Source organism: Panthera onca, chromosome D3 (genome assembly GCF_046562875.1).
Source record: "Panthera onca isolate mPanOnc1 chromosome D3, mPanOnc1 haplotype 2, whole genome shotgun sequence".
Lineage (NCBI taxonomy): Eukaryota > Metazoa > Chordata > Mammalia > Carnivora > Felidae > Panthera > Panthera onca.
Window position 1 is genome coordinate 79,749,107 of NC_138350.1, and position 16,224 is coordinate 79,765,330.

Below are 16,224 nucleotides of genomic sequence, written 5' to 3' on the forward strand. Positions count from 1 at the left end.
TTGAGTAGGGCCGGCGGATACTCCCCCTCTCCTTAACGTCGATTCGCCCCCCGCCCCCCCCAGGACGGCAAGGTGAACGGAGTGACGGAGTCCACGCGCATCCTGGGGTACACCTTCCTGCACCCCAGCGTGGTGCCGCGCCCGCACGTGCAGTCCGTGCCCCTGACCCCCCAGGACGAGTTCTTCATCCTGGGCAGTAAGGGCCTGTGGGACAGCCTGTCCGCCGAGGAGGCGGTGGCGGCCGTGCGCAACGTGCCCGACGCCCTGGCGGCCGCCAAGAAGCTGTGCACCCTGGCGCAGAGCTACGGCTGCCGCGACAGCCTCAGCGCCGTGGTGGTGCAGCTGAGCGTCGCCGAGGACGGCTTCTGCTGCTGCGAGCTGGGCGCCGGCGGGGCCGGGCCCCCGCCCAGCCCCGGCATCTTCCCGCCGGCCGCGAGCGTGGCCGCCAGGGACCGGCCGGCCGACGCGCTGGGCGTGCCGTCGTCCAGCAGCGGCATGGCCTCCGAGATGAGCAGCGAGCTGTCCACCTCCGAGATGAGCAGCGAGGTGGGCTCCACGGCCTCGGACGAGCCGCCGCCCGGCGCCCCGGCCGAGAGCAGCCCCGCCTACGCCAGCGAGCCGCGCTGCGCGCTGCACCCGGTGGGCCTGGCCCACGCGTTCCAGCGCCAGCTGTCCAGCGCCACCTTCTCCAGCGCCTTCTCCGACAACGGCCTGGACAGCGACGACGAGGAGCCCATCGAGGGCGTGTTCACCAACGGCAGCCGCGTGGAGGTGGAGGTGGACATCCACTGCGGCCGGGCGCGGGAGAAGGAGAGGCGGCGCCCGCCGCAGGGGCCGGCCGAGGCCAGCGACGAGGGCATCGTCATCAGCGCCAACGAGGAGGAGCCGGGGCCGCCCAGGAGGGCGGACGCCGCCGCCGCCGCGGGGACCGTGGGGCGCCGCCGGGCCAACGGCTCCGTGGCGCCCCAGGAGAGGAGCCACAACGTGATCGAGGTGGCCGCGGACGCGCCTCTCCGCAAGCCCGGGGGCTACTTCGCGGCGCCGGCCCAGCCGGACCCCGAGGATCAGTTCATCATCCCCCCGGAGCTGGAGGAGGAGGTCAAGGAGATGATGAAGCAGCAGCAGCCGCCGCCACCCCTGCAGCCGCTGGGCCCGGGGGACCAGCTGCCAGACTGCTGTGACACGCCGCTATGACACCCCCCTCCCCCCCCCCCCCCCCCCCCGCCGGGCGCTCTTGAACAAATAAACTAACCCAGAAAGACTGAGTTGCAAGAGTCTCCCAGGCTCACGTTAAACCAGGGGTTCACTCCACGCCCTCTCCCGCTTTCCCACCCTGTCTCGGCACCTAGTCCTGGGCTCTCCCTCTGTTGGTCATTTTGTTTAAATAATCACCACTTTTCTTCTAGCGATGCTTTACGTTTAACTTCTTCCCCTAACGTATCAGATGTGTAAAGACAAAGAACAAAAGGTTTAATATATTACAGAGAGACGGTTAATGATAATGTAATATTTTTTAAAATGGCTTTTTCTTGTTTTGTTTGGAGGGCAGGGTGCGTTGCCAGTGCTAAATGATTTAATAATATTGTAATTCTGTATTTCTTTGGGGGAAAAGGTTTTTGTTTTTTGTTGTTTTTTTTTTTTTTTGTCTTGAAAATGATAGACATTTGTAGAATATGGAGACTAACTCCTAGGAGTTGCTTTACTCTGTCAGGTGACTTAAGTCACTGGGATTCACTAATTTTCTCTGAGAGAACAGTTGATTGAGAAATTTCTATTGTAAATAGCTCAGTGCTGTATAGTGACGCTTCAGACGTTTTGTAGTTTTGGCGAAAGGACAAGCCTGAACGACTGACTTTTCTCTTCCTCGCCCCCCTCCTAACCTGCCTCCGGCTCCTTCGGTGTGGAGGCTGAGAGCAGCCAAGGGGCTTCTGTTCCAACCGGGTGGATCTCAGGCCACTGGAAACTAACCTGCACACAGGGGCCTCTGAGCCGTTTTTCTTCCCCTCCCGTCCCCACCCCCTTGCCCTCCGCAGACACTTGGTGTGTCCCTTACTGCTGCCACAATCAGCATGACTGTAGAGCCTTCAACTAGATCATTTACATACCGAGAGTTCTATTAAAGCAGAATGCACAAATGAACATGTCATAATTTTTGTTATAATAAATACGAAATTTACAAGTATTGGACCCATCTGCTTTTGTCCCAGGAGCCAGGTGGGTCTAGAAGATGACGGCCAGCTTGGGTTTGGAACGAATGGATGTGACTTCAGGGCTATCAGATACTTCTGGCTGGTGCTGTTTGTTTTTGAAGGGAAAACACCCAACAGGTTAACCTGCATTGAATGAGCTACTGGAGTCTGCCCTGTGGTTAATGATACAAAGCGCTGATCTTCAAGCCTTTCTGCTTCCTGTTATTATCACCTGGGGTGGACATTAAGACAGGGGGGTGGACAGAGGCTATGCAGAGATCCCTGGAAAACTCCTCCCACAAAGCCGAGTTCCTTTCCAATTCTCCCAGGGGCCCCTTGACCCACAGGAACAGGTTAATAGACCTTCGCGTGAACGGGGAAAGTCAGGAAGTGGTTGCCTCACTCTCCTTCGCTAGCAGAAACAACGTTGGCACCGTGGGATCCACTAAGAAACCCGGTATTGCCAGCTGACTTGCCCCATTTAGAGACTATAGCGCCTCCCTTCACCCCCACCCTGCGTCTTGTGCACTGTGTGTGGAAGGTGCTGGTGGTCATTCTGTCTCACGTGGACCAGCTTCCCAGCCACACCTGTCTTCCTTTTCAGGTCTGCCCTTGTGTGGGACCTGGCTGGTTCCGTGACAGGACAGGGCAAATAGTATTTCTCAACCTGTAGACTCGGTGAGGGGCAGTCTGTTCTTTCACTGGGGTCCAGATCAGTGGATCAGCCCGGTCTTGGTGATGTCCATGCTTCATTCCGCGTCTGGCTGCATGTACACGTGCTCTTTGAAAACCACCAAGGCCGTAGAAGGATGTGCCCATCTTAGCCCAGTAAGGGACCCAGGCATCAAGGGACTAGACTGCCCAAGCCCAGGCAGAGCTCTCCGTTCTAGACAGGAAGCAAAACCGGCTCAGGATCTACCAATCCAGACCCTTCTACCAACGCCTTGCCTTCTTCAGGCTTTGCCCCGCCCCAGGGGGATCCGAGCACACTTGGAAAGCTCTGGGATTTCACATGAGCGCCTTATTATTCGCTACAGAAGAGGGGGCGCCGGGGCCTGTCTCTGGAGCCCGGACACCCACCTGATCTGACCTGGTTTCTCTTGATTGCTTTTGTCACAGCGCCACCTGCTGGTGAGATCAGACTCTGGGTAGAAATGGGCTTACTCGGTTCTCGGTTCTTTATCCTTCCTCCACTCTTCCAGAAGAAACAAAGTTACTTATCATTTTCTTAGGAGCTGCCAGAAAGCAATCCCAAGCACCCAATAGGCAGAGAAGCTGCATTAAACCTTACTATGGCACCAGGGCAGGTCGGCCTTGCAAGGTGGGAAAAGGAGACACAGACGAATCAAAAGGTGTAACCAGAATCTCAGCATGAATCTGGGAGAGAGGAAGTCAGGCTCCAACATCCACTGAGCTCCCCATTCCCCAGGATGAGAGAAACACAAATCCATGATGTGTGTTAGGTCTTCAAGGCCCACATCCGAGACTCCGCTCCCTGCTGGCACGGCCCAGCACGGAACGACGGAACATTCTCGTTTGTGAGGACTCCCATGTGAGCACTGGTCAGACGGCACAGTGAGTTCTCACCCGCTACAAAGAGAATTTCGTTCAGTGTGGGATCGCCTCCCAGGGATCGAACCAGATAATGTATTTAAAGTAATTTGTGGAGAGGAAAGCCTTATACAAGCGGAAGTATTGTCGCGGTTGTGAATGAACCAACGACGGTCACCGGTAAGAACTGGGAGCACAGCAGAAGTACCTTTTGAAATTAAAAGCTCTCAGAGAAACGTCTGTTGGAGGGGTCACAGGTGGCAGAGATGAGGGAACAGTAGAGAAAATCGGCTTTTCTCATTTCTTGCCACTAAATCTCATTTTGCTTTTAGTTCATCCTCCCACAGAAATTTCCTGCAGATTAACCTGTGCAAGCTTTTCAGCGTCACTTTCGTCACCCGTCTCTCGTGAACTGGTTCTTACCGCCGCATATGTGAAAGAGGACAGTAAAAGGCTGTCCCCATCCCATGCCAAAACACAACTGCAACCGAATTCAGGCTGACTTGGGCACACCTGCTGTCCTGATCAGTGAGTGACAGCACGAACGACGCGAGGCAGGCAGAGCTCTGTACCAGTAACAGGAAGCAAGTCCCCGGTCACCGCAACCCCCCATTCACTCAACAGTCCAGACGCAGGACACGCTCACAGGACCTCAGATGCAGTGGGGCTTGGGGGTGGTGATGGCCGGGCCAACCACGTGGGGTCCTGAGTGTCTGAGCCAGAGGGAAGATGGACCAAAGACCCTGCATATTGTCCCCTCCCTTGTAGAAGACTAAGGTTGAACATTTGACAGGAGGAAATGGGCAAAGGGGTCCCCGAGGCCACCTTCCATTTTCTAGGCTGTGGGTTAGAATAGAAAGCCATGCTGTCCCTTGCCTGCTTGTTGGGCTCTGATTAATGAGTCCCTTCATTTTATTCCAAATCAGAAACACGGGGGTGCCTGGGTGGCTCAGTTAAGTGTCTGACCCTCGATCAGCTTGGGTCGTGATCTTGTGGTTTGTGGGCTCGAGCCCCGCATCGGGTTCCATGCTGTTTGCATGGAACCTGCTTGGGATTCTGTCTGTCTCTGCTCTTCCCCCGCTCGTGCTCTTTCTCGGAATAAATAAACTTAAAGAAAAAATTATCCAAAGCAGCGTATATCCTGTTCAAAAGGGGAGTAGCAGGCAATTTTCTGTTATCTGCTTATGACCAACCAGACTACGGTAACGGTCATTCCTCTTCTGAAAGAGGTGGAATTAAAACTGGCTTTCACCTGAAATTATAAGGAAGTTCTAGTCATTACCATTATTTGGATCTTATTCCAAAGACTGTACTTTGCCCTAATTACTAGTCTTCTCTATTGAAAAACGTTGAAATGTCAACAAAGATCATTTTCCCAAATGTTGTGCCTTGATGTTGACTCTGTGAGCTCATTTAATAGGTCATTGGCTTTTCTGGGTCTTTAAAAAAACTCCATAGGGGCCCCTGGATGGCTCGGAAGGTTGAGCGTCTGACTTCGGCTCAGGTCACGATCTCACAGTTCGTAAGTTTGAGCCCCGTGTCGGGCTCTGTGCTGACAGCTTGGAGCCTGGAGCCCACTTCGGATTCTGTGTCTCCCTCTCTCTCTCTGTCCCTCCCCTGCTCACACTCTCAAAAATAAACATTAAAAAAATCTTTTAAAAAAGAAAAAAGAAAACTCCGTAATTAACAGCAGCTTTCCATTTAGAAATCGTGCCGTAAGCCAGCGATACAACCTGCGCGCAAACTTCACTCTTCCATTTGTTTTATCGTCTATGACACATTTGAAGAACTGCTTGAATATTCCTCTCCCTAGAACGTTTCGGGAGGCTAAAAATAGCTCTTTAAGATCTCCAGTCCAACACAGCGACGCAGGAAGAACCTGAACGCACCTCCGGCGCTGACGCCTCACATCTACAGCTATTTATAGAGCAATTCCTCCTGGAGCCGAACTGAGGGCCGACTGAGCAGCTTCACCAAAGACAGAGAACAGCAAGAGAGAGAGAGAGAGACACGGTAGCGAAGCGAACCCCAGCCCGACACCAGGAGCTGCAGTGGGGACACTACCGAGGGACCATGAGCAGATTCGTCTGCGGTGAAGCCCAGAAAAAAAAAAAGCCACAGTTGAAAAGCGCAATGAAAATATAAAGGAAGCAGGCCCGGAACCCCACGCCGTGGCGGCCGGGGCAGAGAGGCTGTCCCCCGTGTTAGTGCCGACGGGAGCAGGGGCTGGGTGCCCTCGCTGACCCGTCGCCCCAGGGAGTCGCAGGCTCCTCCTGGCCCCCACCGGCCCCAGCTGTCCCAGCAAGAGGCCACCCGAGGCGCACGCGGAACAGCCCTGCGCAGCACTCACTACAGCTCCCAGCGGCTCTCCAAGGCGACGCGGGTGCAGAGCGCACCGCGACGCTCCAGTCCTGGGCCACGTGGACCACAGAGGACTCACCCGGAGTCCCGTCTGCGGAACCCACCCCCCACCCCCCACCCCGCCCCCGGGAGCCCCGGCCGATGCCCGCCTCAGCTCGAGCCGCATCGCCGGGCTAGCCCCAGAACGGAGTGCTCCAGGACCCCCAGCCTACGACAGCGACGGCTCCCGCCAGCCAGCCAAGGTCACCGGGCACAGTCCACCCAGGGGACCACCGTACGCAAGACCATTCCTCCAGGGTTAGGAGAAGCAGGGGCGCCCGGGTGGCTCGGTCAGTGAAGGGTCAGACTCCTGATTTCGGCTCAGGTCACGCTCTCATGACGCGTGAGTTCGAGCCCCACGCGTCCGGCCGTGCACTGAGAGCGCGGAGCCCGCTTGGGATTGTCTCTCTCCCTCTCTCTGCCCCTCCCCTGCTTGTGCGCATGCTCTCTCTCTAAAAAAATTTTTTCAAAATTGAGGAAAAGTAGCTGTTCCACCTAACGCATAGAAACGAACACAGAAAGAAAAGCAAAATGGACAGAAAAACATGCTCCAAAGAATAAGACAAAACCTCAGAAAAAAAGAAATGAATGAAATGCAGATAGAAACAATCTCCCAAAGAATTCAAAGTAATGTTCACAAAAATGCTCGTCGGGATGGAGAGAAGAGTGGACGTGCCCAGTGAGAACTTCAACGAAGTGACAGAAAATATAAGAAACACCAGTCAGGATTGAAGAAGTTGGTAACTGAAATGAAAAATACATTAGAGAGAACAGATTAGAAAATGCAGAACAGACCAACGATCTGGAAGACAGGGCCCTGGAACAGCAAAAAGAACAGCAAAGCTGAACAAAAAGAAAAAAATGTAAATGACGACAGGTTAAGGGATCTCTTGGACAATGTAAAGCAAGCAAACATTCGCATTATAGGAAACCCAGAAGGAGGAGAGGGAGGGAAAGGGGCAGAAACATCATCTGAAGACACACCAGCTGGAAACTTCCCTAACCAAGGGAAGCAAACAGACGCGTGGGTTCAAGAAACAGAGAGTTTCAAACAAGATGAACCCAAGGAAGTCCACACTACGACGCACGATCGTTAAAATGCCAAAGATTACAGAGAAAGAGAATTTGAAAAGCAGCAAGACGAGAGATAACTGCCGGCGAGGACAGCCACGCCACAGAGACGGATGGAACCGTTGCCGAGTTTATCGTGAGGACCGTCTCGATGATCCCAGTGACCGAAATGACGCCACCCTTCCAACCTGGGAATCTTTTTCTCTGAAACTCAACAGACCGTAGACTTCCAGCAGAGAAAGGAATCTCTTGTTCGGGCCTTGCTTCTGCTCCGTGAGACCCTGTTAGCGGCCCTGCTGGACGCCGCTTATACTCTCCTGTGAGCACCAGAAAGTTTGAGATGTTTTTCGGATGAGGAAAGGACCGGGTGAAGGCACTGACCTTTTTGGTTCGGAACCAACACGGGACGATTCTTCAGACAGCGTTAGAAAATGTGACGGTCCGCTTCAGAGAGGCTGTGGAGAATGCGGTATGGGTCCGAAATGCCTGGGGAACCAGGAAAAGTTCATACCTGCCTGTGTGGTAAACTATTCCCAGACCCCCTGCGCCTTCCCCTCCTCCTTCCAGCTGAAGAACAATATAACCCTTCCGGGCCAGGCACGGACAGGTGCTGGCGATCACCATACGGCTCTGAAAATGGACCTCAGACGCCGGTATCCGGGTTCTCTGAAGGCTACTACTGTTTTCAAACAGTGTAATCAGACCTTTGAAACTCACAAGTCAACTACACCCCTACAAGCAAGAATCCTTGAGCCGGAGATACACATGGATTCAAGGATCATTCATGACAACAGACTAGAAAAAGAGACACTTTGGGAGACTATCCTCGACTAAGACAAGAATTTGCACAATGTAAGCTTGAAACAAAGTCCAAAGTGACGTAAACGGAGACATCTGGCAGCTCCCGGGTGGCTCAGTCGGTTAAGACGCCGACTCCCGATTTCGGCTCAGGTCACGATCTCACAGGCTTGAGATGAGGCTCTGTGTTGGGGTCAGTGAGGAGCACAGAGCTTGCTGGGGATTCTCTCTCTCCATCTCTGCCCCTCCCCTGCTCATGTTATCTCTCTCTCTCTTTCAAAACAAATAAACTTTAAAAAATTTTTAAAATAAAAAAGAATTGGAGACATCTTGGCTGAGAGAAAAGAACCCCTCCGGTGCCTAATAAAGTTCTCCAGCCCGCGGCTTCTGGAAGTGGTGAAATCCGTGGCACCAACTGGTCCTTCAGATGATACACACTTTCTCCACTGCTCCCTTGCACACCCATAAGGGAAAGGATGATTTTAAAATCAGAGATAAATAAGATGTGGTTTTGTAAGCACAGTATTTTCTTGACTATATTGCATATGCGTTTCAGTTAACAGCTAGTTGGATGGCTTCTGTTTATAAACGTGTGTTTTAGAAATGAATTCTTGATATTGACAATTTAGAAATGTTCAGTGTACTTCTGGGGACCGATTCTTTCCTCCTCGACTGTGTACCTCTCTCCTCCATATCCTGCAAAGCATAGCAATTGGGAGCCTTTAAAAAGTGACAAGATGTCCTTTTATTCATTACTGTCTCTCGATCCTGGAGAGATCAGGTTCTAATTGCTTGTTTCCATGAATTTCGTCCTAAGCCTTGGATCATGGAAAGCAGCAGCAAGAAACTATCCTCAACTCAAAACTTCCTAGGAAAATCATAAAGTTGGCTCATTCAAAGGGTTCAGTTGGGTCCATTAAGTGATTGCAGGAGGTAGCATATCAGATGATTCAGTTATATAAAAGAATACCTTCATTGTAAATAGGAAGCTTTTCTTAATGTTTTATCATACATATGGTATTCAAACTCACCATACTATGCTGATTTGTGAATAAGGATTTTAAAACTGGTAAAAAGAAATAAACAAAAGCAGCATGAGAGAAGGAGCTAGTTATATACAAAGTAAAACCCCACAAAGCTATCGGCTGATTTTTCAGCAGAAAGTTTGCAGCCAGAAGGCAGCAGCATGATAAATTCAAAGTGCTGAAAGAAAAAAAAAAAACAACAAAAAAAAAACCCTACAACCAAGAATACCTGGCAATTCTCCTCAGAATTGGAGGAGAGGTAAAGAGTTGCCCATACCAAGGAAGGCAGGGAGGGAGGAAAAAAATAAAGGAGTTCATCACCACTGAACTGGACTTACAAGAAATGTTAAAGCACTTCTTAAATGGAAAAGAAAAGGCCATAATTATAAGAAAATTATGAAAGGAAAAAATTTCATGAAAAAAATCAAATAAATAGTAAAGGTAGCAATCATTTATGAAGCTAGTATGAAGGTTAAAAGACAAAAGTAGTAAAAATCAACTCTATCTAAAAAATTAGATAAGAGGACCCACAACCTAAAAAGATGTAAAATGTGACCATATACACATAAAACATGGACGGGGGAATAAAAGTGAAGTTCTTTTAGGATATGTTCAAACTTAAGTGACCATCAACTTAATACAGACTGCTATATATATTTATATATATATTTTATATATGAATACAGGCCGCTATATATTTATATATGTACATTTAAAATTTTTTTAATGTTTGTTTTTGAGAGAGAGAGAGAGAGACAGAGCACGAGCAGGGGAGGGGCAGAGAGAGAGACACCCACACACACAATCTAAAGCAGGGTCCAGGCTCTAAGCTGTCAGCACAGAGCCCAACGTGGGGCCTGAACCCACAAACCGTGAGATCATGACCTGAGCCGAAGTCGGACGCTTAACCAACTGAGCCACACAGGCACCCCTATATGTATATTTTATATGTGAATTTCATGGCAACCACAAACCAAAAACCTATAATAGATGCCCAAATATTATAGGAAAGATAGCCAAGCATAACCTAAAGAAACTCATCAATCACGAGGAAAGAGCAAAAGGAGGAGGAACAGAGAAGAACTACAAAAACAACCAGAAAACAACTAACAAAGTCGTAAGACATGCATCCTACCAATACTTAGGTTGGATGTAAATGGTCTAAATGCTCCAATAAAAGACATGAGGTGTCTAAGTGGATAAAAAAGGAAGGCCCACCTATAGGCTACTTAGAAGAGACTCACTTCAGACCATACAGACTAGAAGTTCAGAGGGAAAAAGATATTCCACGCCAATGGGGGGAAAAAAGATGGGGTAGCAATACACATTTGGCAAAAAAAAGAGTTCAAAACAAAGAATGTAACAAGAAAGTAGGGCATTAAAAATAAAAGGATAAATCCAACTAGAGGATATAATAATATCCGTGCACATAACACTGGTGCACTTCAAACAAAAATATTAACAGACAAAAAGGGTGACACTGACAATAATACAATAATAACTTAGGACTTTAACATCCCACTGACATCAATGCACAGATCATCCAGGCAGAAAGTCAATAAGGAAACAGTGTCCTTAAATGGCACATTAAACCAGGTATACTGAACAGATATATATAAAACGTCCCATCCAAAAACAACAGAATACATCTTCTATTCAAGTGCACATGGAAACTTCTCCAGGATATCTCATGTTGGCCACAAAACAAGTCTCAATAAATTTAAGCTTTAAAGCCTATTAAACATCTTTTCTGAACACATTGGATGAAACTAGAAATCAATTACAAGAAAAAACTTGAAAACATGTGGAGCTTAATGACATGCTGCTGAACAACCAGAGGAAAAATGAAGAAACCAAACAGAAAACTTAAAAGTACATGGAGACATAAATGAAAATGAAAACACAACCCAAAATCTTTGGGACACAGCCAAAGGTTCTAAGAGGGAAATATATACCAATACAGGCCTGCCTGAAGAAAAAAGAAAAATCTCAATCTAAACTTACACGTACAGAAACTAGAAAAAGAATAAAACCCAAAGTTAGAAGGAAGAAAATAATACAAGATCAGAGCAAAAATTAAATGAAAGAGACTAAAAAAAAAACAAAACAAAACAAAAAAACAAAAAACAATAGAAACATTGTTAGAGAACATAGAACATATAATCATAGTTATAGAACATAGAGCTGGTTCTTTGGAAAGATAAATCAAATTGATAGCCAGACTCATCAAGGAAAAAAAAAAGGATGACACAAAATCTGGAAAGAAGTAACAACCAACCAACACCGCAGAAACACAAAGAACTATGAAAGACCTACTATGAAAAATTACCTATCAACAATTGGACAACCCAGAAGAAATGGATACATTCCTAGAAACATATAATCTTCCAAAACAGAATGAGGAAAAATAGAAAATCTGAACAGAATGATTACCAGTTATGAAATGGAATCAGTAAAACAAATCCCAACAAATGAAAGCATTCACAGGTGAATTCTACCAAGAATTTAAAGAAGAGTTAATACCTATTCCTGTCAAACTATTCCAAAAATTAGAAGAGGAAAGAAAGCTTCCAAATACATTCTATAAGGCCAGCATCATCCTCATACCAAAACTAGACTACAAAAAAAAAAAAAAAAAAGGAAATGACAGGCCAATATCCCTGATAAACATCAACTCAAAAATCCTTAAGACAGCAATTCACCAATACGTTAAAAAGATCATTCACCACAATCAGCGCAATTTATTTTGAGGATGCAAGGATGATTCAATGTCCACAAAATCAACGTGATACACGTTAACAACTGAAAGATAAAAATTATGTGACCGTCTCATTAGATGCAGAAAAAGCATTTGACAAATTCAGTATCCATTCATGATAAAAACTCTCAAAAAGTAGATTTAGTGGGGACATACCTTAATATAATAAAGGCAAAAACGTGACAAAACCCTAGGTAACTCTATGAAGAAAAACAGAGCTTTCCCTCTAAGATCAGGAACAAGACAATAATGTCCACTCTTGCCACTTTTATTCAAATAGCACTGGAAGTCCTAGCCACAGCCATCAGACAATGAGAAGAAACAAAAGGTATCCAAGTTGGTAAGGAAGAAGTAAAACTATCACTATGGCAGGTGACATGATTCTATATGCAGAAAACCCTAAAGACTCCACCAAGAAACTAACAGAATGTGTGAACTGAGTAAATTTGCAGTATACAGAATGAACATACAAAAATCTGCTGTGTTTTTATATAAAAACAACAAAGTAGCAGAAAGAGATACCAATTCCCTTTATAGCTACACCAAAAAGAATAAATTACCTAGGAATACACTTAACCAAGGAGGTGAAAGACCTTTACTTTGAGAGCTATAAACACTGATGAGATAAACTAAAGACAACACAAATGGAAAGATATTCCATGTTCATGGATTGGGAGAGTATTATTTTTTTAAGTTTATTTATTTTGAGTGAGTGAGGCGGGGTGGGGGGGGCGGGGAGGGACACAGGAGAGAAGCAGAAAGAGGGAATGAGAGAGAATCCCAAACAGGCTCCACAACGTCAGTGTGAACCCCAATGTGGGGCTCGAACTCACAAACTGTGAGATCATGATCTGAGCTGAAATCAGGAGTCAGACACACAACCAAATGAGCCACCCAGGTGCCCTGGATTGGAAGACTATTATTAAAATGTCCACACTACCCAAATCTCATTGCAATCCCTGTCAAAATACTAATAGCATTTTTCACAGAACTAGAACAAATAATTCAAAATTTTGCGTGGAACCACAGAAGACCTTGAATAGCCAAAGTAATCTTAAAAACAAAGCTGGAGGTATCCCAGTTTCAAGTTTCAAACCCCAGTTTCAAGATCTACTACAATAGTCAAAACAGTATGGTGCTGGCACATAAAGGAACATTTCAATGGAATACAGTGAGAGCCCAGAAATAAACCCACGGTTCTATGGTCAATTCAGGTATGACAAAGGAGGCAAAAATAGCGGGTGGGGAGAAGAACAGCTCTTCAACAAACAGTGCCGGGAAAACAGGACAGCGACATGCAAAGTGGATCACTTTCTTCCACCAGACACAAAAATAAAATGGATTAAAGACTTAATGTGAGGCCTAAAACCAGAAAACTCATGGCAGAAAACATAAACAGTAATCTCATGGACTTTAGCCTTAGCAACGTTCTAGATCGGTGTCCTCAGACAAGGAAAGCAAAAGCAAAAATAACCTTTTGAGACTACACCACCAATAAAAAGCCGTGCACAGTGAGGGAAACCATAAAAAGGCAACCTACTGAATGTAAGAAAATATTTGCAAATGAAATATCTGATAAGGGATTAATATCCAAAAAATATAAAAACGTATTCAACACTAAAAAAAATAAAATCTAACTAGAAAATGGGCAGAGGACCTGAATAGACATTTCTCCAGAGAAGACATACAGATGGCCAAAGGCACAGGAAAAGACTCTCAACCTCACTAACCATCACGATACGCAGATGGAAACCACAATTAGGTATCACCTTCCAACAGTCAAAATGGCTGGTATCAAAAAGACAAGCAATAGGCGTTGGTGAGAATGTGGAGAAAGAGCAAGCCCTCGTGTAGTTTTGCTGGGAATGTAAACTGATGCAGCAACTGCGGAAAATAGTACGGAGGTTCCTCAAAAACTTAAAATAGCAATAATACGCGATCCAGTAATTCTAGCCCTGGCTATTTACCCAAAGAAAATGAAACCACGAATTCAAAAAGATACATGCACCCCCGTTTTTATTGCAGCATTATTTATAAGAGCCCAAGTTATGAAAACAACTTAAGTGTTGTTTAATGGATGAATGGCTAAATATGTGTACACACACACACACACACACACACACACACACAGAGGAATATTACTCAGGCATAAAAAAGAATGAGATCTCACCATTGGTGACAACATGGGTGGACACAGAGGGCATGATGCTAAGAGAAGTCAGAGAAAGATAAGTACCATATGATTTCACTTCTATGTGGAACTTAACAAACAAAACAAATGAAGAAACAAACAAAAAAGCAGGAACACAGCCACAAATGCAGAGAACTGGCAGTTTCCAGAAGCAACTGGAGTGGGCATTGTAAAAGTGGGAAAGGGAGTGAGAAGCATAGGCTCCTTCCGGTTGTCAAATGAAGGTGACAGGGATGCAAGGTCCAGCGTGGGGACTACAGGGTATTCTAATAGCGCTGTGTGGTGACAGATGGCGGCTACACTCGTGGGGAGCACAGCATAACACGGAGCCATCAAATCGCCATGTTGCACACCTGAACCCGACCTAATACTGTGCGTCAGCTAGGCTTCAAGAATGCAAGGATACTGCATTCTTTCATCGGAAATATCATTACCACGACACCAATAAAAGACGACTAAACCTTGCTGGTTAAAAACTGGCGTCCATGGTTTTTTAAGAAAAAGGTAATACGTGCGCATTTACAGAACATTTTAGACACGCAGTAGAATCCCACAACTTAGAAACAGCATTGTTAAAATTTGAGTCTATTTTCATTTAAGACTTCTTCTCTATGTGGGCACATATTTTTTAATGCTTATTTTTTGACAGAGAGAGCAGGGGAGGGGCAGAGAGAGAAGGAGACAGAGGATCCAAAGCGGGCTCCACACCGAGAGCAGAGAGCCCGAGGCGGGGCTCGAACTCACAGACTGTGAGATCATGGCCTGAGCCGAAGCCAGACGCTTCCGCGCCCCGAGCCCTCCGCCGTCTTGCACCCTCCGGGGCTGTGGAGCAAGAAAGGCACCGGTTCAGGCCGACGGCCCCACCTGGTGCGCCGCTCCAGACCCCCTAGGCCTTGCTGCGTCTCTGGCAGCACTGATCTTAGACCTTCCTCGCGACCCTAAGTGCCTCAGTTCCCCGCACGTCACCCACGGTCTGTCGGCCATCTCCGGCCTCGTCCTTCTCTGCTCCCAGCCTCCGGGCCCCTCTGCCGCCCCCACCCTGCTGCTTCTGCAAGTTCAAGGCCCTCTTCTCGGGCTCTGCCCTGGCACCGCTCCCTCCCCCGGAAGCGCGCGCAGCCTCTCCCATTGAGCAACGTGAAAATGGACGACCGTCCCCGTTCCTGCTTCCGCGGTCCGCTCTCCTCTCTCCTTCCCCTACGTCCTGCCTGCCGTCCCTCCCCCGTGGCCTGGAGGCTGCTCAGCAGGGTCGCCGGTGGCCTGGGGTCTGGCTTCCAGGGACAGTGGCGTGTTACAGCCGCCAGTGGCACTTGCTGCCCACAGCTGACCATTCCTCGGATCAAACTGTCCCGTCCCCCATCGCTCTCGCTTTGCCTTTGGACGGGCTTCAGACGGTTGCCGCTGCACGTTACGCAACACGCCCTGCGTGACCCAAACATTCGGCCCTCGCTGGTCCCTTGCCCTCTTGCTCACACTGCGATCTGGCCCTGAGCACTCGCCTCGCGTCCCCTTGTCTGCCCCTCCTCTCTGCCTCGGGGACGCCTGCTCCCAGGACTCAGGCACCACGAGCCCAACCTGCCCCAGAGCTGCACCTCCTGTAAGCCCGACCGGAGTGGAACCTGTCACAGGTCACCAAGTCCTGTCGATCCTGTCTCCTAAACCCGCCTGAGCAGATATTGGATACATTTTTTTTTTTAATGAAGACAATTACTTCATATTAACAAAAGGAACGCAAAGGAAATAGAAGAGGGTAAAAGGGTAAAGAATATTTGACCTAAGACTGGATTAAAGGGAGACAAGGGGTTCTGATCCAATGGCGACCCGGGAAGGCCCCGACCTGCCCTCCCCTGCAGACACAGCATCCCCGCCGCTATTTGCAGAGCGACTCCCCCTGGAGAGCAGGAGGCTAGCAGGTTCCGCGAGCGACAAACAGACCGTGTACAGTACAGGGGTGGGACCAAGACACCCTAATGGAGGGAACCTCTGCCTCCTATTCTGTGAGCTGCAGCGGGAGGGGACACCACTGAGGGTCTGAGGGCACATTCGCCTGCTGTGGGGCACAGAAAAAGAGGCGCATTTTAAAAGCACGTGCCCATAACTCTGTCAAAACCCCGGGGGGGGGGGGGGGTGGTGGTTACTGGACCCCTCTCCAGATCAGAAAAGCTGGCAAGCAGCATGGCAACCGCCCTGACAGCACAGACAAGAGCGGGTCTGGGTGCCACATGTAGCCCACGCCTCTGGGAG

The 16,224-nt window shown here is 48.2% G+C and overlaps 1 protein-coding gene, 1 long non-coding RNA gene and 1 pseudogene across 3 annotated transcripts in view; 2 read left to right on the plus strand and 1 right to left on the minus strand.

The window, feature by feature from the left end:
* The window catches only part of PHLPP1 (PH domain and leucine rich repeat protein phosphatase 1), a 212,639-nt gene extending 210,457 nt beyond the window's left edge, over nucleotides 1-2,182 (plus strand). For both annotated transcript variants that reach the window (XM_078435164.2, XM_078435165.2), the window contains one exon: nucleotides 64-2,182. In XM_078435164.2, coding sequence (XP_078291290.2) covers nucleotides 64-1,194 — 1,131 coding nt within the window. In that variant the 3' untranslated portion in view covers nucleotides 1,195-2,182. The remainder of the gene's footprint in view (nucleotides 1-63) is intronic.
* Nucleotides 1-16,224, minus strand: part of LOC144613793 (uncharacterized) — a 53,108-nt gene that overhangs the window by 21,792 nt on the left and 15,092 nt on the right. The window lies entirely within an intron of this gene.
* On the plus strand, nucleotides 6,795-8,788 carry LOC132665025 (centromere protein N pseudogene; annotated as a pseudogene).